The 25,792-nt window shown below is 37.5% G+C and overlaps 2 protein-coding genes across 2 annotated transcripts in view; both read left to right on the top strand.

Annotated features, from left to right (window-relative positions):
- The first annotated feature begins 10,813 nt into the window (after positions 1 to 10,813).
- On the top strand, positions 10,814 to 18,811 carry tmem230a (transmembrane protein 230a). Its single transcript, XM_044334376.1, has 4 exons — positions 10,814 to 10,964; positions 13,191 to 13,305; positions 13,728 to 13,850; positions 17,874 to 18,811. Exons 2-4 carry the CDS (start codon positions 13,204 to 13,206, stop codon positions 18,012 to 18,014), a joined length of 366 nt encoding a protein of 121 aa, XP_044190311.1. The 5' UTR covers positions 10,814 to 10,964; positions 13,191 to 13,203; the 3' UTR covers positions 18,015 to 18,811.
- Positions 18,812 to 19,672: 861 nt separating this feature from the next.
- Positions 19,673 to 25,792, top strand: part of igsf9a (immunoglobulin superfamily, member 9a) — a 53,837-nt gene continuing 47,717 nt past the window's right edge. The window contains exon 1 of the mRNA XM_044334209.1: positions 19,673 to 19,927. The gene's annotated coding sequence lies outside the window, so the exon portion shown is untranslated. The remainder of the gene's footprint in view (positions 19,928 to 25,792) is intronic.

Genomic DNA, 25,792 nt, shown 5'->3' with positions numbered 1-25,792 from the left:
GGAAACATAAATGTATTTACAAAACATTCCTGGTACACCAGAAATATCTAAATCTAATGGGCAGTTTGCCATAAATTTAAAGACAGATTCATGCTTCGCAGAGGATGATTCTTCTTTAGTTTAGACATCTGGAGCTTTCCTCTACCACCAAAAGCAGGCCAAATCTTTTAACTCAAGATATTGCATAATGTAATGGGCTGATAGTAATGCAATTTGAACACATTCATACTTCTAAGGGGATAAACCCTTTCAATTTTAATAGAATCATGACATCCTCGAGTGCAACTTTCTAGACAAATTAGATTTTAAACCTTATTAGTGCTAAGGTTATAAGAATTGTGGTATCATGAATACACTAAAATTATGTGGACACTCAAACATTAGCCATATGTGATAGCTGAACATCTCATTCCAAAACCATGGGCATTAATATTCTGCTATTATAGCATCCACTCCTCTGAGAAGGCTTTCAATCAGATTTTGAAACCTGGCTGCCGAGATTTTCTCACATTCAGCCACAAGAGCATTAGTGAGGTTGAACACTGATGTTGGGCGATAAGGCCTGGCTTGCAGTCTGCATAACAGTTCATCTTAAATGTGTTGAATGGGGTTGAGGTCATGGCTCTGTGTAAATTTTATTTATAAAGCTCAAAATCACAGCTTTCCCTTTAAGGGCTTTACAAGATGTACAGCAAACAACACCCTTTGTCCTTAGACCCAAGTCAAGTTTCATCAAGTTCTTCAACATCAAACTGGAAAAAACATTTTTTATGTTGGAAATGGCCTTCTTCAAACTGCTGCCACATAGTTGGAAGAACACTATTGTTAAAAATATTATTGTTGCTGTAGCACTAAGATGTCAATATGATTACAATAAGGGGCCTAACTGAAACCATGACAACCAGCTCCAGACCAAAAGCACACAAAAGTATGACAGAGCTGTCCACATGCTAATGCTGCTGAGCAGTCTGGGATGGTAAAGTTTAAGGTTGTGTTTTGGAGGACTTTTAGCAAGTCAGGAGAGGTGTTGGGCAAGTTACTCAGGAAGTGTAATAAAATACTTTTTACTTATTACTCCTCACAATCCAGTTTCTGTTGTTTAGCCGGAGTGCATGCATCACTGGTAATAGAGGCCTCAACACTGGTCAGGAGATGAGGAGAGCTGCTCCAGGGGCTGATGGGACAGCCTCAGTCCTCTCTTTTACTTTGCAGGGGGATACCATATATACTGAGGCAGACCATGAAAGGGGTTAGGAGGGGTCCAGTGCATCAATAATACCTCAAAGATGACAAATAGGCTTTCTCTTCTCTCAGGTTATTGTTTCAGGTTGAGTTCTTTATGGCTTCTGCGACAGCTCAGCGACCTGACCACAGATGTCTCAGATGCCACTGAGGGCATAGGAGCAGCGATCACTTTGAGAATTTTTTTTCTATTTCTGTCTCGAATGCTGGGGTGACGCATTCATCTTCAGAGTTGTCTCATAAGTCTGCTATTGCTGGGTGTATTGATCTAGTGTATGGATCTTTCTAGTCTATGGGTTTATATTGCAACTTTCAGTGCTCATTTAGGTCTGCCCTTATATTGTCCTTAGACTGGTAGTGTTGTTTTGTTTAGAATCTGCATTGCTTACACTGATAGAACAAAATCAGAAAAAGTGGAAATGGGATAAGCTAAAAAAAAATTGATTAGTACACTCACCTCTGATCAAATTAACCACAGATACACAGTTAGCCAGGAGCTGCATTCTGTTTTTAGTGTATCAACATTTAGATATCAATATCATATCATGGACGCCACGCACCCCAGAGCGGGGTGGGGAACATAACAGTTTGCAGATGAATATTTAGTGATGCACCTGGATGTTAATGCTAATTGTTTGATATCTACCCTACTGCGTGGAATAAGAGCATACAATTGTTTTTCTCTGCATAGGCTTAAAAAGTGCATTTCATTATATGTTTCAAGTGGAGAGATGTGTTTATGTCAACCGTAGCCATGCTAGCCATGATAGTTATGTGACCATAACAACAATGGATGGATTTTGCACAGACATTCATGTCCTTCTCAGGATGAATTTTAAAAACTAGCCAGCCAGTGTGGCTGTAGACTCTTAGTCATGTTTAGAAATCAGAAAATTAGTAAGATGAACAGGATATAATGTGAAAGATGAAGTTGGAAGCCTGTCAATATATGACTACAAAAGAATGAACTTTCATGGTCCATTCCAAACATAACTAAACTACATATTTCATTTTGAAACTGAAAAAAACATACACAATTTAAGATTAAATCTATTATACTTTGTAAATATTAGTATTTTAAAAAATATATTTGTAATATATAGTTACTAAGAATCCTGCTGTCTCCGGTTTGTAAGAACTCAGAGGCTACCTTGGCACTTAAAGGGTGAGTAATAATAAGATGGTAAGGGCAGAATAGCATTGTTTGAACAATAAATCATGGTATATTGTAGAAAAGTTGTGTGACTTGTTTGATCTTGATGGATTTGTACCAGTCTGAACCTGGCTGTGTGTGCACTCTCAAAATTGGAAACTGAAAGAACAAATGAACCTTCTTTGTCACCTCCCAGACACCCACAAAAGCTTCTAAACAGAAAAAAATGTCAAAAAGCACTGAATATCTGTTTAAGAACTTTTGACTGATGACGAAACAAATGTCCCTAACATTAAAACAAAACACAAAGATCTCAAAACAAATGTGTCAATATGGTTTGTGTGAAGATCTAACACTGAGAGCCCCGAGGCTGTTTTTTTTCTGGGGGAAGAGGTATTCATCTTAAAACCTCTTTCTGAACTCATTTGCATAACAGTTTGTTGACAGGTTTCTGCAATGTCTAGAGAATGACTCAGGCATTCAAACAGCACTTTAGACTTCAATAAGAAAAGTGTTTCTTCCTCTCCTTGCTATTTCCTACTCTCAGTTTCCTTGATCTGTGCAATTATTGAAGGTAAGCCAACTTGCTGACCTGTGATTTGCTGCTTGCAAAAGGAAACTGACACTGGTGCTTACATAGCAACAGGAGGGTAGGACTTTGTTGCCCTGAAATTGATCTATAACAACATTCAGCAGTGTTCTTGTTTGTGCTATTCAGCTACTTTCTGTAGTTTTCCTGTTCAACTTGTGTTACCTTTCTCAAAAAATCAAAAAAATAAACTCTTTCACTTTAAAGGTCAGGTTCCTCGACTTGGGCAGACAGGCATCCCAGAGAGCCATTACTTCACCGTAGCGCTCAAGGCATCCTCTCATAACTGATGTTCTCTCACATTCGCTGACTTCAGACATTTAACTGATTACATTTTGGGGAAAATCTACTCTCTCATTGCCAGGGGAATGCAAACACGCACGGCGCCAGCCTCGGCTTGGCAGAGAGAAATACATTTCATTGTTATCAGCTTCACTTGGTTAAATGTTAAATTATTCATAGAGAGGTAAAGGCTTGCCCTCATGAGATTAGTGCGCCTAATTGTTCATCCAGTTTGCTGCTTGAATGCAGGAGAGAGGCTGGCTGAACACCAGCATCCTGGATGATTTCTTTAATGAGAAAAAGAGACATGACATTCAGAAACTATTTACAGAACCCCTTAAACTTTTAATATACTCAGCTAAATCACTGAAGATCTCTCCTGGACTACCAACACCACCATATTAAAAGTAAAAGTCAAGAAGGCACAGCAGTGACTCTACCTCCTGATGATCCTCAGAAAATCAACCTGCAGGAGAAGCTGCTGGTGTCCTTCTTACCGCTGCTCCATTGAGAGTGTGCTGATGTATCCCTGCACCATAAATTAATTTAGTTTGAAGTCTTTTCTATTTTTAATAGCTGTTTGTTATGTGTGAATGCACCATCAGGATTGCTACTCAATTTCATTGTACTCTGTGCAATGACAATGGAATTCTGTTCTATTCTATTCTATTCTATTCTATTCTATTCTATTCTATTCTATTCTATTCTATTCTATTGCATTCTATTCTATTCTATTCTATTCTATTCTATTCTGCTCTGCTCTAGTTTTTGTAAAACCTACATGTAAAACCTCATAGTCCAGAAGGCTGTTAAAGCCATTTTATAACAGCTGTATCTCTTTAATTCTGATACGCCTTTTAAAATCTTAATAACTTGGATTATTTAACTGTAATCTGATTATTTAACTGTAATTAATTAACTGATTGAGCTACGTATTGAACTGTTTTCAAGCTCCAGCAGATACATACAGTTTAAAGTATGCAGATTTGTCACCTTATCAATGCATTTTTATATAAGCAAAGATATCATGAATCACTGCATAATATGGTGAAAAAAATATCAAAATAATTGTATGTAATGTAATGTTTAAAATATTACAAAATATCATAGACATTAAAGGATAGGTTCACATTTTTTTTAAAAAACAACAGGTACCCAAATGAACATTGAAACATGTTTTTTTTTGCCATAATCAGGCCTCCTGTTCATACTCATTAGAAGATCCCTTCATAATGCACCCACAATGTAAGTGATGGGAGCCAAAATCCACAGTCCTCCTTCATCAAAAATGTGTTTAAAAGTTTATTTGAATATAATATGAAACTTCAGCCACCCAAATTAGTTAAATAAAGTAAAATCTTTCAATGTTACAGTCTTTTTAGTGCCAAAGTCCCTCTTTTAGTTACTATATTTCCACCGCAGCTCAACAGGGAAACACTGTCTGAGGAAACACAAAGAGGGAATCTGATGCTGAAAAGACAGTAAATGTGGCAGATATCCACTTTATATGACTAACTCAGACTGCTGAAGCCTCATATAAGCTTCACATCAACTTTAAATGCATTTTTGCACAAAATGACTGTGTGGACACACTGGATTTTGGCCCTGTCCTTTAAGCTGTGTTCATTTAGCTACAAATACAACTAGTATTTATTACTTTGGGTGTGAAGGTTCAGCTTGTTTCTATACACATATTAACTGGTATCTTGGTTGCAACTGATGACCAGCTCGCACAGAGCTCTTGGTTAACTGCTCTCAGGCTTTTTCTATTTTCACTTTTTCTGTGAGTCATTCTTCAAAAGCTCCTGGCAAAAGGCTATTTAAAAGGGGAGCAATACTTCCAGTTTCACTACTGTCTGCAGGGGCTGGATATTTGTTTGCCACACTCAATCAAAAACTTTCCAAAAAGTTTGCATAGTTATAACTATATTCTGCCTTTTTGCAAAACTCCTGCAAAAAGACACTCACTGACGTACTTCTTGTAGGCAAACACAAGTCTTTGTTATTGTGTGATGTCAAATAACAGAAAATATGTAATGTGAAAGAGGTTGCTTGTGCCAAACCCACAGAGAATTATTATTCAACTCTGCATCTCTTAAGCTATTTAGTGTCTTTTAGCACATTGTTTTGGTTTTAAGGCACATTTATATGTGTATGGTTCACTCTCAGTGCTCTCTTCAACACAGCTCCAGCTGCAGCAGGCAGCTCTGATAAATCCCCTGTATGCTACCTGCCCAGCATCCAAAAAGCAGAAAAACAAAGTTAGCAACCAGTTGGCGAAGAAAGTGGAACATCTAGCAGAGGCACACAGTAAAATTCTCTGGAAAATTGAATATTGGACTAACATTCTTCAGGTGGACAGAACTGCAACTCCAAATGAATGCTTGTTCTGTGTGTGCAGTAGGTAAATATTTGTTGTCATTCTAGCCATAACAACTTTATAAGGTGATAATATGTCCATGTTGTGATTCTGTTAGATTATTTTGAAGTTCTTCTGCCCCCTTGTGACCAAAACTCAATTAATGCAGCTTTAATGCCTCACGTACTGGGCAGAAGAAAAAAAAGCTTTTTATCATAACCCACAGTTTTGAAAATCTCATTGAAACATCCTACACCTCTTACTGTGGGTCCAACAGGCACGCACTGTCATGCTTAGCAGCCTGTGTAATGCCCTGACATGCTGTCACACAAATAGCTCAAGCCTGAGCTCTGAATGCTGAGTGAGGAAACTGATGCACATTTCTCTGCTGCCCCTCAGACCACAGTTCATTTTTAAAGAGAGACCGGTGGTGCACTTACATCCATCAAATCTATGACACACTGTTTTCCCTCCCTGTGTAGACACAGCACAGTAGGCGTTTCAAAGAAATGATGTCAATTCTAATTTGATTTCCTGTGCTGGACTCTGGGCTCTATAGAGATGCATGGTGCATGCCTTTGATATCAGGGGACTTGTTTGGGAAAAATGATATGGTGGGTCCAATTAATCATGGAATGCACTTACAGATGGGCAAATGGAATTTGAAATGAGCACTTTTGTTTCATTAACTTATAAAGCCTCTGGGGTTGACAGAAAACGGGATGGATACATCAACTGTCGGAACAAGGAGAGGAAAAAACTCATATGGAAATGAAATGGGAAGACAGCCCGTGGCATGCAATTAATGGCAGGGACTTGGCTAAGCCAACTTGAGGAAAGTCCTATTGATTGCTGCAAATACTGTGGTTGCTTCATTTATTTGAATAAGCAAATGGGTAACCAGTTCTTTCAATTTGTACATGTCTACTTTGAATCATCAAATAGGTCTGTTTCTTAGGGCAAATAGCATTCACTTTGTGATTGGATTTGTTAGAAGTTTAGTTTTGAGATGTGAAAATGGTGAAAACAAAGATATTTTATTGGTTCCAGGAACATTTTTATTTCCATTTTCATTTTTATATTATTAATTCATTTGCAATTAGTTATTTATTAATGTTTCACATGTAGATGCAAAACAGTTCACCTGATACATTTTGAAAAACTGCAGCAAAATACAAATCAACTCTTAACCCTCCACCACCATCACCACCCGAAGGGCAAGAATTAAAAATAGTAAACATAATAAACATACATGTGAATTTTCCCAACATATGCAGTACATAATGCCAGCACACCTACGTACAACGTGTACATGTATACATGAATGCACCAACTGCTAACTATGTATAGTACACATATGCACATATTTTCAAATTTCTGCAGAAATACAACCAGAAATAAACATTTTTGCATCGCCACTTGCATACACACATGCACACATGCACACACACATGGGTGCCTGGTTGTGTGTATATCATACTGCAGTATGTAAATGCATAAATCTGCAGTATCAGCACATACACTCAGTAGCCAGGTACACCAAGCTACAACTAATACAACAGCCATGCAATAACTGCTACCCACATGATGGTTATGATGTTAAACAATGAAGGTTATATTGCAAACTGTTTTAGAGAGGGTTTGATTCACTTTTACGATCATTTTCATATGGTTTTATACTGAGAGATGTTTTTAAAATGTATTCCGTCCTCATTGATATAAGGGGGGGGACTGCTCATGCATATACATGTCTACATAAACACCTGAAAGCCTTGGAAGAAGAGTAAAAAATGAAAGCTAGAGAGATAAACAGAAAATAAAACAAATAAACAAAACAGTGGATTATTTGTGTGTAATGGTGAATAAACATATTTACCATATTATTTCTGTTTATGAACTGTTTGCATTTTGTGGTAACAAGATGGAACACCTTTACAGTAAAAAACAATGAGCAGAACAAAACCATGCATTACATCAGTGGTAAATTATAGTCCTGTCGAGGGGAACGGGATGTCCTGCCAGCTCTGCCACAGCAGGCGAGCCATCGTGTACATCTCAGTAGTTTTTCTTTAGAACTGCTGCCTGGAACAGCAGAAGGAGCGAACATCTTGTGAATATAAAGAATAGGCTGGTGCAGGCCATGTAATATTTTCCATTTTAGCTGAAGCACCTTGGCATCAATTCTGGTAATAATTTTCAGTAGCAACTTTCAGCACTTTCTGATGACCAGAGACAGAAACTGGGCTTTGTGTTATTAAAGTGCCATGAGGTCTTTGATTGATGGTTTCAAAGCATACTCACTGTGTACCCCAAGTTCAAACAAGAAGACTGTTCATTTGATTGTATCGGTTTTATTATGTACTGTATGCAAGGAGCTATCAAATAATGAAGAAGGTTTGCCACTGTTAGAGTTTTTTGAGGTTTCTTTTATATACTATACTTTTATATACTGTTCATAAGTTTCTCAGCTGTGGAGTAGTCTGGTGTGATGTTTGATTTACTATAGAAAGAAAAGAATGTGATATTGTTTTTCGTTACTCGCACCGTGCTTTCTTATTTATGATAATAGAGTTCATAGTCGAGCACAGTGAGAGGTATTAGTGAAGATTCTTGGTTTCCTGCCATCAAAATAAGACAGTCGACTCCAGGCTCAAACAGTTTCCTTCCTTCAGGTCCTTCTACTGCTAGTGGCTTCCAAAAATGGTGTTGATGTGGTTGTTATTGAGTTATCTGGAATTGTTAATGCGAATGAGGGATGGTTTCTCAGATTAAATATGCACTGACTTCAGGATCTGCTTTTAATGATGTTTTTTTTTTCTTTTTCAGCTTTTATGAAGCATCAGGTTAAACTGCATATTGTAGCATGCAACTATTACTAAGAGGTTGGTGTTACCTTATTTATTTTGTTCTATTTACACTACTACTAATGTTTAACTAGTACTACTAGTTAAACATTATTATTAACATAAGTACACAACAAATGACTGGAGCTAAGAAGCTGTACACAGAGCTTCAGTGAGGTCAGTGAGTTGTGCATGCAGTTTCATTGCATTGTCTTTGAAAGATGAATTATTTATAATTGTATCAGGATTACCCGAACTGTATGAAGTCTCTTCCTCTTCCTATCTGATTCTGACTCCCACTGATGCTGCCTGGAGGAAGGTGGCTGATGCTGCTGATAGTCAGCAGAGGCTGTTAAGATTGGTTTAGCAGCGAGGTGTTCATTAGTCATGTATTTCCTCAGTTGATATGATTTGGTTGGAACATACTGCATTTCTCCAAGTTAGGTTGTTATAAGTAGTTGACACACCAACAAGCAACCCATTTCAAGAGGAGATTCTTGCTTTCTGGAAACCTGTTGCTGACAGTGACACACACACTATAATATGGTAAAAGTTACACATGGAACTACCTCTATGCTGGCGTACATTCACATAACTGGAAAGGAATATGTTACATAAGATGATGGAGGTTTCATGCAGACCAAAGTTTAAACATTTTTGTAAAGGCTACATTATATTTATTTTCTATTACAGAGCTCATAAAGTGTCTTACTTTCATTGCACATGTGTAATATTCTCCAGACAAATAATATAAATCTGGTAGCTCATCTCTACAATTCTACAGAAACATCAGTAATGGTCTCAGCCTTCATTGACTGTCATGGCAGGCAATCTACTTCACAGAAAGCTCAAACTGAAGGATCTTTTTTTGTTTTTAAGAAAAGAGTCTTTCAGTTTAACCAAACAGCTGCACAGCCATTCTGCAAATAGACTACAATGTGATTACAGAGGGGAATATGAGATATGAGGTCGAGTTCACAGTAAAAATATTGGCATGAAACTATGAATAAAGGAGAGTAATGGAAATCTAACAAAAAGAATAATAGCCTTGAGAAACCCAAGGATGCTTTTTTGGAGGACTGCATGTCTGGAACTTTGAGTGCAGTGAAGATGCTCACCTTCAGTTACCTTTGTTTGTCTTAAAATGGTATGCACATATTTATGGGCTGAATTAATCTTAATGACATAACTGCACACCAAGCTAATATACTCCATATGACACTGAATAGTTTATAAGGTCTTTTAAATAAAAGAGAAGAGAAGGGAAAATGTGCTTTTCTGAAAATTCTTTTCTGTCAATATTTTGTAATCCACTGAAGGACACGTGAAGAAATTTGTCCTGAACAGGTCACATGCCTGTTGTCCAAATGTTTTTGGACAATCAGCAAAATTCCAGCATGGAAAGAAATATCTTACAATTGAATTTTCTGTTTATTGTAGCAATGTTGCAATGACTGATTACTGCAATAGCAGTAGTTTTATTTTTGTAATTTTGGAATTAAGTATTTGATAACCAACTAATAATAACTAGCAATGGTAGAATTAACTACATTCACTCTAATACTGTGCTCCCTTTCAGATAAAGATTTTATACACAGTGTATGATCAGTTTATAGAATACAGTGCATAATTGTACATCACACTGAATGAGCTGCTGCATCCTGCTACATCAGTGACTGCTTACACATAGCTGCATCAATGATAATAATACAGTAATATTCCACTCACACTTGACATTTTTATGCATAATGAGTAGACTACTTACTACTTTCAGTACATTTCGCTGATAATATGTCTGTATTTGTAAGTAAGATGTGGAATGTGAGACTTTTACTTTTAATTATGTACTTTTACATTGTTGCATTTTCTACTCTTACTCAAGTAAAGGAGCAGAATACCATTTACATTACCATTTACTTTGAAAGATTTTACATGCAAAATCAATGATCAGTTTATAAATTGAGAAGAGTTGTTATAGATTAAACTACAAAACAATATATCAATTCAAATATAACAAATATATTTAATTTATATATATATTGAATCAAAACTGGATTGACTGGATTTGATTAAAATTGGTCTTGATCTGCTACAACATTAAAATGCTGCTTAGAGAGTAATGTATAATTAATACTATTACTACTACTACTACTAATAATAGCAATAACCCAGCATAATAGAAATCCCTTCTTTCTGATACTTTAAGTAGACTACATTTGGCTGATAATGTATCCGTACTTTTACTGAAATTTTAAATGCAGTACTTTTACCTGTAATCGAGTATTTGTACTCTAATCAGACTGGATGAGGATGCATCACTCGGACATGAAGCCAGTGAACAAGAAACTGGACCAACTCATTCTGCGCAGGCGCACTTGAAGAAAATAAGGAAGTAGGCGGAGATTCCTCTCAATGAAAACAACATAATATTGTAGATGTGGCACCGTAAAGTTGCAGAAAACAACATTAACGGTGTTTACTCTACCTCAAGTGAAGGTAAGAAAGGAAGGAGGAGAAGTTTTAAACGAGGGTGTTCGCACAGTGCGGCTTGTTGTAGCTCGTCTGTGATAGCTCAAGCTAATGCTCCAGCTAATTAGGTACAAATGTTAAACAAAAGACTTTCTGCAAACAACCAAAGCAGCTGGTTAACTTGGCAGCTCACTCGGTTGTGAACATTTCAATTTTTACTTGTTTGGTGGACAAAACTCTCAGCTACATTATGTTATTAATGCACAGTTTTGACTAATTTCCTGTTGTCAGTAATTAGCCATATCCAAAAGTGGTCACACTTCTGGGAAGGATAACTCTTGTCTGTTACTTGATAGCAAGACTAGGTACAGTTGCAGGAAAGGGTAAAAAAGTGTCATACAGTATTAAATACATGTAATCGGCTCATTATTTTGAATACATAGGCTAAATGTCATTTACTATACTGTGATGAACTAGAATGCAGCTGCTATATATGAAACATATTGTGTACATGAAACCTGTTTTAAGAAATATAAATCATAAATCCAAGTTCTGCCTAAAATTTTTTGACTAGCCACTAAAAAAAGTCTTCTTTAATTTATTTTATTTATTCAATTAACTGTTAGTAAAATGTATCTTACATTCATTATGTTCTACGCTGCCAAGGTAGAATTCTAGTGTAGAAATACTATATCCCTGTATTGTATTTTAATTTTTCTTTCTTTTCTTTCTTTTTTTTGCACAAACAGTGACATTTAGTCTAAATATTAGAATTGGTCTTTAAAACACACCATGTAGATACATTGTGCTTGGTTGTACAACATAAACTCCTCTTCAGATCTTACTGTCTCGAGATCACAACCCCAGTGAACACCTGCGGGAAACACCAAATGAGGGAAAATCTGGTTGAAGATTGTTGCTCATCCCTCCAGCAGAGTTTCAAATATTTGGAGAATTTATAAAAGTTATTTTTAATATCTCAGAAGCAGAAGACAAAGGAGAAAAAAAACAATATGTCATCAAGACAATCTTGTGAAAAAGTGTTTGCTCAAATGTTTTGTCTCTCCCTTTGAAACCAAACCAAATGAATGCTAATGAATACTCCCACATATTTTTAGCTCTCATGCAAAGCTGCAAATGTTTTTTTTTCTTTCTTTTTCCTGAGGATAGAAGGACATCCACAAAACATCCTTCCATTTTTGCTAAATCCACAGTATTCCCTTGCTGCAGTGAGTGCTGTAACTTCACAACAGCCATAACCTGGAGCTTTCCTCATCAGAGAGACGCTGTGGCGAGTTGATGTTGACAGCTGCCAGCGAAAAAAAAAAAACAACAACCAGTGTTTCTGAAAGCTCCTCCGTACTTTGTTCAAGCAGGAACAACAGCTTTTATTCATGGATTTTGTCTCCTGTGGGGGGCTCAAGTGCAACGATGCATAGAGCCAAAATCTCCAAACATAAACAAAGGTTTGGCCTTGAGGAAGATCCGATCACATGTGTAGTCACGCTTCTCTGAGTCCCTCTGGGGCAGATCAGTATAGTTGTATTTCTCTTGTTACTCTCTCTGCTTGTGTGTGGATGCTGCATCAGATGAAGCAGTGATAATCTGTTCAATTTATGAGTAAATTGTCTTCATTAAGCTAACTAAAACGAATTTCGCTCAACAGAGCGATAATTTGAAATGATTCTCTCCCTGCTGTGTGCTTACGGGTTGCTCGAAGATTGAGAAAAACTCAAATCAAAGAATCAAATGCTTTGTTCAGCCCCAGGTTTTGTCAAAAGTTTTGCGGTGGAAAAAAAAGAAGGATTAAGTCTTTCTAAAACCACTCAGTGTTCTGCAGACATCTAATATTACTAATGAATACTTTAAAGAGAAACATCTTGTCATAGTTTCAACATTTAAAATGAATGGAAACGGAAAAGTTGTGTCAGAGGTTGAGTGAAAATGTCAGTTTAACGTCTACATGCTCTAGCAGAGGGAACGCAGTGGAAAGAAAAAGAAGCGATGACTATCTTCTGCTCATTAATCGCTCAGCCTGCTTGAGATTTTTTTCTCGGTTGAGCTTTTCGAAGGTGTACTGTAGCTGACATTTGATCAAAGCAGAGTTGGGTGATATGATGTTATTACTATGAGGCGATATACATTTTTTTTTTTTGTACCATCAGAGATTTTGACATACTGTTTATACCGTAGTAGCTACAATATCACTTTAATGTTTCTGGATGTATTGTGTGTCTCTCTTTCCCCAAATAGCTCCCATGTCATAATGAAAGCAACCAGAAGCAATATGTTGGGTGCTGGAATGTCCAACAACAAGGTCAAGTATTCACGGCTGGCTGCTGATGAAGACGGTTACATTGACTTACAGGTAAAAGACTCTACAGCTCCTTGACATCGTCTCTGATGTCATGTCATGCTGTTCTATTGATCGGTCAGTGGCTTGGTAATTGGTAAACCTTTTACACAGGCAATTAACCTGAGGTGAATCCATTTAATGGTTTCCAGGAAATGTTCCTGTGATTATAGATATGAATAGATATGAGTATCTGCCTGGAAAAGAACAAGTCGGATACACTCTTTGTTTCTGTCTCTCTGTGTCTGTTTAACACAGGCTAACTTTGTTTTGATGTGATCTGAAATCAATCTAATTTTTATTATGAAAGTGATACCTGTTCTTTTATAGCACAATGCTGAAGCAGCACCACAACTTGCCATTTTTAACCATAATGATGCAAACCACTTCAGAAACTGAATATCTTGTATTTTGTCTTGCAATTTAACGCTTTACAGTTCAAGAAGAGCCCGCCAAAGGTCCCGTACAAGGCGATTGCACTGGCAATATTCCTGTTTTTGGTTGGCTCCTTACTGATAATCTTCGGGGCCCTTCTTCTGGCAGGAACCATAAAGGTTGAGGTGAGTTTGTTCAGTTAAATCTATAAAACCGGTTTAAATGGCAGATTACTTTGATGGGTCTTATGTCTTGATGTTGTCTGGAGTCGATATTGTTGGACTGTATTTGTTATATCCCCAGCATGTGAATTGAAATCCATCTTGTTCTGTTGCCAAAAAGCTTATTGTTAAGCATGTCACTAAAAATGTTTGAGTCCCTTACAGCTGACAGTAAATACCCTGTCTGGCTATTTCCCAGAATATAAGTCTCCCGAAAATCCATCTGTGACAGAAATGCGGCTGTATGAGCTGCATGCCTCCTGTCTGTTGTGGGTGTAATTCCTGTTTGGAAGATATGTTTCTGTTTATGTTGCTCTAATATGTGAAGAAGAGAAGCTTTGTTGTATGTTTTTGTTTTCATATGGCCAAAATGTGTTTCCAAAACCCTCTGAGGGGGATTTGATTGAATCAAGTCTTCAACTCAACTTGGACGCATCTCCAAAGTTAAAGTTGTAATCCTTAAAGAGTAACAGACCTGCCAACCTGTGTGTGTGTGTGTATGTGGGTATGTGTGTGTGTTGGCACTGTATGTGTGTGTGTTGGCACTGTGTGTGTGTGTTGGCACTGTGTAGTCTATAACTTAGCCTACTCTTGGAAAATTTCAAGTTGAGGAAACACCCCCCATGCAAATTAAGTACATAATATGTAATACATGTAATTCTGTACTATAATTCATTGTGTGACGCATCTAGGTCACTGGAGTGATACTCAACATTTTTTTCCATGGTTTTTGTGCTGTACACGTAACCACATAGGTCCACGTTGGCATATAATGTTAATTGTAGGTGATTTTTCCAACAATATACATATTGTGTATAAAAACTACTTTTACTGCTCAAAATTAGCTTATTTATGTCTGCTTGGATTTGAAAATTCATTTCCACTTAATTTTCTGGTGTGTAGTTATCCTTTCAGATTTCAGTCCTGGTTGATTTGGTGACACTTGTGGTAACTGGTGATTTGATCCCACAGAAGACATTCCTTGAACAGCTATTTTGTCAGAAAGGCAACAGAGGAGTGACTGGTATATCTGTTTGCAATGCAACCAAACAAATACATTGTTTAAAAAACAAAAAACAGTTGCAGCCATCGTCTGTGCATGGCATGAGTAGTCTTCAGGGCATGGTTGGAGGTGTGCAGCCTGTCGCCTGCAGCTCTTCATCTAACACCTGCTCCTTCTTGATCCATTACTCCTTGCAATATTTAAAACTGATCTGCTGCAAAAATAAAGGCAGAAAATGGCCATTTTCTTGTTTTGTAGACACATTTGTTGATGAACCAGAGACCACAGTTAGGCTGATATGAATGAGATAAAATGTTAACGCTAGATTGCATGCATGCATCGTTAATCCCCTGTGAATAGCTTGGCAATTTCAACCCACCATGGGAACAGACTTCACCACTATCAATGAAAACTACTATATAGAGAGCTAATTACAGAATGTAAATACATTGAATTGCTGTTGCTGAAAAAATGCCAACCATAAATAGCATAACAAGTATGGGTTGATTTCATGAAAATATTAAGGATTATAACTTGTACATTTTTGACTTTAGATTGCAGACCGAACTGCAAAAAATTCTACAATAAACAACAAATTTGTAGTGCTTTTGCAATCTTTTGTTCAAATTTGTATCACTTTTGCCAATATAGCTATAAATGAAGATAAAGTTTTCTTTCCAGTTTTGCAGTACTGATATTCTTTTAATAGTGTCATTTGAAATTTGTCAATACAAGTGCCGATATAATACCTGAGTTCCAGTACCAATACTTTGCTCCATACCTAAATTTGAGGAGTATAAACATTTTTCTAATGAACTGTTTCTTCATATCTGTGTTAAATGTTCAAACACATGCAGCCCCACAAGAACTTTGCCTAAAGTCGAATAGTCTAAGTTCTGCCACATTTTGATTTAAATTCAGAACTATCTGACTAAAGAATAAGTAAACAAGACACTTAATCTGACCATACATTTGCTGCCAGCTTTCAGTACTTCACAGTTTTTGGTACTCTGTGCTCTGATAACATTTCAGTCTGCACCAAAAAAAGTATTTCAGTATGCTACCCAGCCCTAATCCAAAATATCAACCCAAGCAGTAATTAAAACACTCAGTCTGCAGTTAATCTTATCTTAAAATAGCTGTAATTGAGCACTTGTCCTGACATTTTATTGCCCCGCTGCCAGTTCTCAGCTTCGCTCTTGGTTTTCCTGGCCACGGAGGTTTTGTATGTGTTTGAATATAACTAATGATTTTGATGTTTTGTATCTTGGAGTGCCAACTTCATTGGATCCCCTGCTGTGGTTTCTGCTTCCTAAATTCATGACTCCATGTGGGAGATAACGGAGTCTGCACATATTATATTTGTAATTATCAGTAGGAGGTTAATGTGAATGTTTCTTTCCAGTCTGCAGATTGTATTTGCAGAAAATTTGATCTGACATGAAGGCAGCATCACAGTATTTGAGCCATCTACTTGCCAATTAGCCCACGCGAGTTAAAATAGCATAGCTAATGCCTCAAATTACTCAAGGTTCAAGCAATGGATAATAGAGAAATAAGACACAAACAGCTTTTGTTGAAAGAAGTTGTAGGAGTTTGGGGTTGAAAGAATTTGCTTTAATCGCTTTAGGTTTCAGCTGCAGATTGTGTGTGTGTGTGTGTTGGAGCTATGTCAAGGTCTTCAGGGAAGTAAATGAAAAGAGCAAAATCAACCGTTGCAGTGTCAAATAAAAGGAAAACGAAGCTTATGTTGAAACCATTTAACCTTAACAGATGACTAATTATCAATAATGTCAATAACACAGGTATCACAGCTCTTAATTTAGTTTGAAGAATCAAGGGTCAAGTTCCCAAAATTATCAAGACATTGAAAATTAAGTCAAAAGTTAATTATTGACCCTTGATTTTTGAAAATAGTAGTATGACACAAAAAAGAAAAAAAAAATTGAACAGAAGGTCCACTTACTAGCTTTTTTGGAGCTTTCATCAACATCAGCTGGTCTCCATCAGCTGATGACGTTTGCTCCACTCTCAGGCTCAGTTGTCATCACATGACCCAAATATGAAACTTAAGTCAAGTGATGACAACCGAGCCATCTCCATGAACAAACTCCACTGGCTGATGAAGACTGAGAGATTCCATTGAAAGCTCATAAAAGAAAGTAAGTGGACCTTGTAAAAAGCCACATATTTTTGCATGTTTTTTTAAATTTTTTTTTTTTTTTTGTAATTTGGGTGAACTGTCCCTTTAAATACCATTTCACATGGCATACAATGTAATGTTTAAAATCCCTTAAAACTACAACAAGATGATTGACATTGCCCTGGCCTATGCAACAATGCATCTTCCAAGAATGTGAGAAGGCTGCAGTGACTCAGTGCACAAGACTGCCATCTGGTGGTGAAACGAAACACTTCACTTGGCATTGATGGAGACTGCCTGTGCCTCCTGGTGGTTAGTTGGCCTGTATATGAAATGACTGATGATTTATATGAACCCAGATCTCAGACAGATGAAGTCATCATGTCTGTGTGCCTCCTGCAGAGGATGTTTACATCATGCTGGCAGACAAGGTGGAGATAAGTATGTTAAAGCCTGCTGAGTATATTAAGCACTGCGATGCTTCCTCCAGCACCTCTAGTACAATATTTCTCTAAATCATGTTCATTTACACATGTTTAAGGGGCCTAGTAGTAAGTAAGATAGTGCGTCTGACACACTCATACATTAGATTAATGGTTCCCAAGCTTTTTGGCTTTTAACTTATCACAGGCTGCATGTCTGTGAGCTGTGAGGGGTTCAGCTGAGGACTGCTTGTTTCGTTTGACTCATTTTGAAGAAATGAAACTATCCGGTACTTCTCCAAAATGAGAAAAAGGAAAGAGGAATATAAAAAACTGATTTTATAACAGAATCACTCACAGTCATACTCTGACCTCCAGGTTGGGAATAATAGATATATTTTCTGTCTGTTTGTTTTCAGCATCGAGATCGCACCATTCCAGTCATCATCATAGGCGTCCTTGTTTTCCTCCCTGGGTTTTACCATTTGAGAATCGCCTACTTCGCCGCCAAGGGTTACCGAGGTTACTCCTATGACGACATCCCAGATTTTGGTGACTGAGCCAAATGGCAGCTGCTGATTGGTGGAGCATCCCCTCCTTTTGTCACATTCTGTATGCTGAGACTTCTACCTGCTGTTTACTTTTAGTTACTGAATGTATGTAGCATAAAAGTCAAATATTTAATACTTTGCTGCCATGGAGACCTGTGTTTGCCCACAGGTGACCTGTGCAGGATTTCAGCTGATTTGTTGATTTTTATTATTCTGTCTTGTTTATTGTCTGCTCTGTGCTTGAAAGCCTGGTAAGCCTCACAGGCTTTATTCAACTTTATTGACAGTGAACCAAGCACTGTCTGAGTATACAGGTAGGATGTCTGACTAGCTGCTTTCCTGCTACAAAAATGCGACATCTTGCTGTAATACAAAACACAAACCACTCATCCGAGAAATTATAACACCTCGGATGAGTGGTGAAAATCATTTTTGGAAACTACACAGATGCCTTTAACTCACTACTGCTACACGTACTATTACATGTACTATAACATCCATGACCTGTATGACTGAGAATCCTTGTGCTGGTTGCACAGTCGCACAGCTGTTACATGGTGTATCTTAAACTCTGTTATATGATGAAAATCTTGGGAGGCTATATTTCTCCTGAAGGGTTATATTCACAGTATCTTCCAAAGATTGATTACTTTGTCAAAGTACAGTATATTTTTCAATGAAATGTATTATTTTCTGTATGAAGTATTAATGAATGTGCGTATACATTTGATTTTGAATATTAAATTAAAGAAATGAATTATTGAATATTAAAGAAATGTATTTTTACATAGATTTGCTTGATTGAAATAAATAAATTTAGACATCTGAACTAGAATCTGAAGTTTTTTGATTGTTGATCACAGACAGGCTCATTCTTTAAAGTCATTCGAGGCGTGATTAGTAATAAATCTTGATTTAATATCAACAGTAATAATGATCATCTTTTTTCATAGAACACTTTTCAACAGAGTTATTCACACCAGGCGACAATTAAACCAAACAAAGACACACACAGAAAATCAAGACATGTAAATATTTTTTTCAATTAAAATAGGAGCCTTGAAAGTAAATTAACATAAGACAAGCAAAGGAATTACACAAATATTTTTATCTACTGCAGTTTTTTCTTGTGCATGTTTAGAGAAGACATTTACATAAACAGAAAGTGAACAGAATATTATCTCAGAACAAAACATGAAAACACTTATAGTATGAAAGTCAAAACAAGAAGCAATTTACTTCTTTGTCATTCCTTGGTCTTTGATATTGTTTGGGAGGGAATTAATATGCTTGGGAGTCACTTTTTTCACGTTAATAATAAAACATGTAATTTATTGTATGTAATATTTGTTTTGACTCATAGGTCCAAAGTGCATCATTGTTTCCTGCTTTGGCCACCAACATCAGGTAAAGGACACCCTCTTGTGGTTACGGCTAAAGTGGATGCCATCAGGGGATTAAGGGCACAAAAAAATAGAAGTATTTTCATCCTCTGCATGCACAAACACACACTTTTATTTAATCTGCATTGGCTTAAACATCATATGTGGTGGGCAAATGTGAGTTTGGTGTGGTTTGAGAGTTTTAAACACAACAAGGAAACAGCAGCAGCCAGAGGAGGGATAGTGGGAGGGGGGAGGTTGGACTATCCTGGTCAGAAGGGAGCAGCAAGTGCGTCGATGCTTCACTGTCACCTGTACGTGAAATGAACACCTGTTGCTAGCGGGGGTTTAAAAAGTAAACGCTCATATTTCAGGTATTTTGCAACGCCACAAAGGAAGAAGGCCTGCTTTTAGTTTGCCAGACAGTGACCTGCTCCCCACACGGATCACACTGAGGCAGAAATTGGACTAAAAAGATTTTTTTTTACGAGGGATGTTTTTAAGGAAGTCTCACAGCGGCTGGCAGTAACCGAACTACAGGTAGGATGAGTAAAAACGATAAAAAATAAAATAAAAAAAGAAACAGTTAATGATACTGGAAGTGTTTCTGACTCCCAGCAGCTTTGAAAGGATGAGAAATTAATGCTGCGAGCTCATACTGGGGAGTGCGAAATTTCCCCTCAATCCTCTGAACTGTGTCATGCATTTAAACGTCAGTAATGAAGTTTCCACGGGGGCTTTTCATTATAATGTGAAATGTGAAACTGGCAGAAAGTTAGTGGAGCTTCAATTCAACAATAGTCAGCTTTTTGAACCCTTACAACTATGGAAAAACAGGGATGAGATAGTGAATTTCTAGAAAACTGGAAACTTTGCTTCAAAAAGCTGCCAAACATAATGCTGGGGTATCTTTCCAATCAGTTATTATCATATTCAGGACTAACAAACTTCAGTTTAATGTAATTTTATTAAAATCATAAAAGAACACTCAGAAAAATCCATTCAGATTAATGTGTTTTTAATGGTTTACGGTTCAGAGGAGCGAAGTCCAGTCTTTATCCTACATTTAACAAGGAAAAAAGGTATTATATCTTAAAAGGATACACGTATAACTTTCCTTTACAATGGTGGTAAGATGTAGAGCTAGAGCCAGAATATAATACAAAATCTCATCTTTTTGTACTCATTGACTTTATATTGAGCCCAGAGTCTTTCTTCCTTTCACAGATTATGTGAGAAATATTCTCCTAACCCCGACAAGGTTCATTTAATGATTTTAAATTCTGCTCCTGCTCTGATTGGGTCTGCTGAGATGCCAGATGGGCACAGTTTCCCATAAAGTTCACATCATCGTGGGGAGATGAGTGGAAATTAATTTAGTGTAGATTTTCGTGAAGGACAAGGATTTGCCTGACACCACATGCATTTATCCAGATGCAGTAAACACTTGACATCCAGATACTTGAAGCAGACTGGAATAGATGCAAATGATTCATCTGCACACTATCAGAGCATTACCAGTATTTTTCATGCTTTATCCCAGTGCATTACTCATAACCCTGCTGTAATGTTTAGATTTAGAATATACAGTAGTTTGTGGGAGGAAATTCTGCACTGAATCACTACTCACCAATAATGTAACTTTGACAAAGTAGAAGGAGACATGATGATTACTGTGATCAATTATCCATGTCAAACAAGTCTGGGAGTAGATTTTCACACTGTAATGAAATGTAGAAAATGAAGGAAAAACACAATATATTTCTGCAGAAATGTTGTAATTTAAGGAAAATAATAAAATGTAGCTCTGTTGAACAAAAATACTGCTGTCAGCTGTAACCTTTAAGTGCTTTACAGTTAGGATGACCATAGAAGCACCCTCCTACTATTGCGTTACATCATTTGCACAGACCAGGTTGTCTCCTATCAGTGGAGTTGATATCACTTATTGTCCTCTCCAAACCAAAAGATTAAATGAAATAAAATTAAATGATGTAATGAAAACTGTTCATTTCTGTAGGGAAAGGTGCGTTTTGTCAGTGTAGAGCAGCAGACAGACAACAGATGATACCTCGGATTATCAGATTCAGATGTAAAGACTGTTGTTGTTGACAAAATACAGACGGCAGCATGCTAAACACTCGGCTTACAAATGACAAATAATTGTGGTTGCACGTAGTTAGTTTATTAGAGATTAATACAAAATTTTAAAATCATTCATTTTTTTCTGTACAGTTGTTTGAAGTGGCATTGAATTTGGTGAAAGGTTGGTGACTTGTTTTGAACTCAAAACAAAGTTTCTGTCTTTGACTTGACTTGGGACTTGAGAAATACCTTTTGACATGTGAAACAGTGATCCTTGATGTCCTTTCTTTTCTGCACATGACTGAATTTCATAGATTAAGTCAACAAAAAGATTGTGACTTTCATCTGTATTTGCCTGCCCATCACTGATTCAAAGAAAAGGTATGTTTGTACTCTTCAGCGTAGAGATGCAATATTCACACAGTGGAAACCTCTTTTATTTTTCCTTTTTCCCCTCTCCTCTTTTCAATCTGTCCTATTTTCTCTTAAGTGCGCATCCAACCGAGTCACTTGAAGGTCTCCTATTGTGATGGAAAGCTTGTGTTAGAATTTAAAAATGGGCTTTTCTAAGCCATGTGCAAGCTATGAAAAAAATAAAATGTACACATAGAGATGGCAGACAAAATAATGTAAGCACTTTGTGGGGAAGAACTCAAGTTCTGAAGTAACTTGAAAACAGTAACAATTACTGCTGCAGAGGTGGGTTAGAGCGAGCTGAATGACAGTGAGCACCATTTGCAACTGTGAAAGACGCCTGGCAATCAGTACACTGATGTGACTTTCCAAAGTACATCAACTAACAGATTTCTACTGTAAAAATGACAGTTAAATGTTTACTATGTCAAGAATTGTCTCAAAAGCATGTAAAGTCCATTAGGGCAAGTCCAGGTCAATCCTCAAGTCTTCAAAAGTAAATTTCATGCCAGTCGCGATGTTGACCATTAAAATGACACATTTCTTCTCCAAGTTGTGTTTATAGTATTTTTTCTTTACCAAGTCAAGACAGTCTAAACCTTGAGACTTCTGACCCAATGTTCTTGATTTCAAGTCACAATCGTTTCTCACAGGAGTCAAGTTTATTGTCAAGTGTATAGTCCTCATTTTTGTGACTTAAGGCCACTATAATACTGTGTGATAACAGTGGCCTTGTAGGTTCATAGCATGACATACAGTGCTGTCAAAGAAACTCTCGCTTGCAATCGGTGTATCGATTCTGAGGTACATCAGACTATATGATTAAAATATCTGGTGAATAATCCCAGTGAGCATCAACTGGGATTTCAACAAAAAAATCAATAACATCAAATAACACGCTCTGGTTGGGACTTGTAGTTTAGTAAGGTTACATCGGTGTCTCCATCTCTCTCCTCTGCTCCACTCTGTCTCTGTGTCATGGGTGTATGAATAGCTCCAGGTCTGTGTGTCAGGTGGAGCTGAGTCCTTTGGTTGAGTGTTCAGTGCAGTCATCTGTGGTCTGGGAGACCAGGGTTTGAGACCTGGTGTGGTAACCCTGCTTCACTAGACCATATTTCACCTCATTTTTCATCCACTACAATGTGCAAATAATAGCCCATTGTCATCTTGGAGCCTAAACTAAGAAACCACATCCAAATTTCTCAGTTGAAAGCCAATATTGCAGTAAAATATGATCTAAATGTGAACATCTTTTCACCAGTAACTGTAGCTGTTTTTTTTAAATGTCTTTACAAAATGCTCACTGGGATAGTGTTGGGATATGAATAGAAAAAATGTGGTTGTTTTTTTTTTGGTAGCACTGAGATCTCAGTGCACCGCAACTTCATAAAACAGATGCAAACACACAAAACATAAGCAAATGAAGAAAACATCTGCACCAATTTGACAACATATGCGCAGCATTCGGAAAAGCACAGAGAGAAAACACAACCACATATAGAGACGTGCTGCAAATATAGGGAGCACAATTTACTTTGTTTGACATGAACCCATGAAATGAACTAAAGCAGCGTGTCTCAGGTGTGTTCACGTGTCCTCTGGAAAGTTTAGTTATTTTGTCAATCATTTCTGTTGTGTTGTGTGAGATTTGCAACAAGTCTCTTTATTTGATTGTGCTTTCTGTGTTTGCAGTGCTGTTCTGAATGCTGTGCACGTGTTGTCAGACTAGTGAGGATGTTTTCTTCAAGTGCTTGTTTTGTCTATTTGCATGTGTTTTCTGTTGCAGTGCTTGAGCTCTCAGGGTCACCGTACAACGGAGCTTAGATATACAATTGCCAGTGTGGTGTATATGTGTTTATGTCTATAGGGACATAGAGTGTTGCACTGGCCAGTGTATTTTGTGTCAGTTCATGCGATATTAACTTTACATGAGTTGTAGCAGCAGTCACTTTGACGAAACTCATGGAAGAATTTTAATGCAGCATTGTTTTGGCTGCCAAAGCTCTAAATCAGCCGTTGGTGGACTTTGGTCTCATGTTGGTCTCAGTGTGATAAAAGATTGCTTTGGATTGACAACTAAGGATTTCACCGTGTTTCTTTCACTGTTGTCACACTTTAATTTTGGACATCTCATCTTGTTGCACAGCATGTAGGGGTGTGCCTGACTCAAGTTGAGGTCTCAGGTCTCAATACTGCAGCTCTGTAGGAAGTTACAATGTTTCTAGTGGTGCTGTTGGAGCAGTGTTTACCATTATGATCTTGTTAGTTTAATTGAAAAGCCCTGTTTTAAGTGTTAAGATTATTTTGTCTCTCCTCTTTAGGTCAAAGCACATTAGGCAGTTGACTTTTTTTTTCTTTACTCTCACTCTGTTCAGAGGTTAATGTCCAATTTCGCTCGCTGGTAGATACAAGCAGCCTTGAAAAAATCCTAACCCACTAAACAAATATTCTCTGCATCACATTCCCTGAAGGATACAGTACCTAAAGCTGTATAAAAAATACCTGGGATGTTTATAAAGGACATGGTTTAAGCATAGACACAAACAAACATGGGCATTGGCAATACTCATGGGTAAGAAATGGAATTTGATCAGAAAACAAATGTGTACGAGCCCCTTTATCTTTCGGTTTTAAATGTGGTGGGGTAAGAGGAGGCAGAACTGCTGATAAATCTGTTACTGTGCCTCGGTCGCGATTAATCAGCTGTTCCCCATTTCCCTCCTTATGCAGATTAAAACGGCAACAACACAGAATTTAAACAGCATGCCCGTCACTGACATTTCTATTTCTGTCAGTTGATAAATCTGAGTGAGACAGGGTGCTTTCTTTTGTAAGCCACTGGCTCATTTTTTATGGCTTTAAACATTTTCCAGAGTGCTGTGCTGTCACTATGCTTATGTTTATGCATGTCCTCGATGTCAGAGGAAGGAAGAATACGTGTGAGGGGAATGTCTAGAGACCATCTGTGTTACCATGGCTGAGTTGTTTCACCTGTGCAGGCCACTTTGCTTGGCAGCTCTCTGAGTTTTTGGTTCAGATTTAATGAAAGAAAATGTCCTGCAGCTTAACGAGATTTTTTTTGCCTCTCATCTTTCTTCTTGCTGTGTTCGCCACACTTTCCCTGGTCTCTGTCTCTCCACAACAGATTTAAAGAAAATTTTTCTTACCACTGTTTCACTTTATTGCCTTGCTGTTTTGCCAGCCACAAATAAGTCTTACCTTGTCAGCGCCATAAAAATATAAACAACGTTTTTATTCATCTGTAGCAGTCTGTATTTGGATGCAGAACAGAACTGTCAGGTTATATTTCTTTAATCACTGAGACGATGAACGTTATTACAGAGCCTTACAATCCTTATCATTTCCATCCATCTATTATGAATTAACAAGAGGCTTCTCTTGGTATGAAGAGCCAAGAAAAGATGCTGAGCATCTGTTCATTATGTGTCAAACAGGGAAGAGTTGCCACTACTTAGTCATGGTGACAGGCAGTCTTAATTTGTGTGTGTGTGTGTGTGCGTGTTTGTGCTGTTCTTTCATCCTCACCCACTGTGTGAAGATGAGAAGCAATAGAATCATAATGTTGAAGCTTTACCTTGTTGTGTCTGGCTCTCTCAGCAAACACTCGACGCCTAATTCAAATGTAATAAGTTTGGATAAACTCTCTGTTGTGCTGCTTTGCATAAAGCCATGCGGGTGAAGGCCAGGGAATAGAAGTATGTTGATGTATGAGAAGACGGCGATCAGCAGACGCGCCACCGATTGGGGATTTTATTTTGACTTTGACTTTGTGGAAAATCTTTGTATGCTGTGCTGTTTGCTGAAGCATGGGAGTGTGTTTGGAACGAGCGCAGCAGCTGTTGACAGCCTGCGTAATTGTTTTTCACCGGTTCAGACTTTGCCCCA

The sequence above is a fragment of the Thunnus albacares genome, chromosome 18 (assembly GCF_914725855.1).
Source record: "Thunnus albacares chromosome 18, fThuAlb1.1, whole genome shotgun sequence".
In the NCBI taxonomy this organism is placed as follows: Eukaryota; Metazoa; Chordata; class Actinopteri; order Scombriformes; family Scombridae; genus Thunnus; species Thunnus albacares.
The sequence above is the reverse complement of the archived record's forward strand: the minus strand, read 5'-3'. Positions and strand labels throughout refer to the sequence as shown.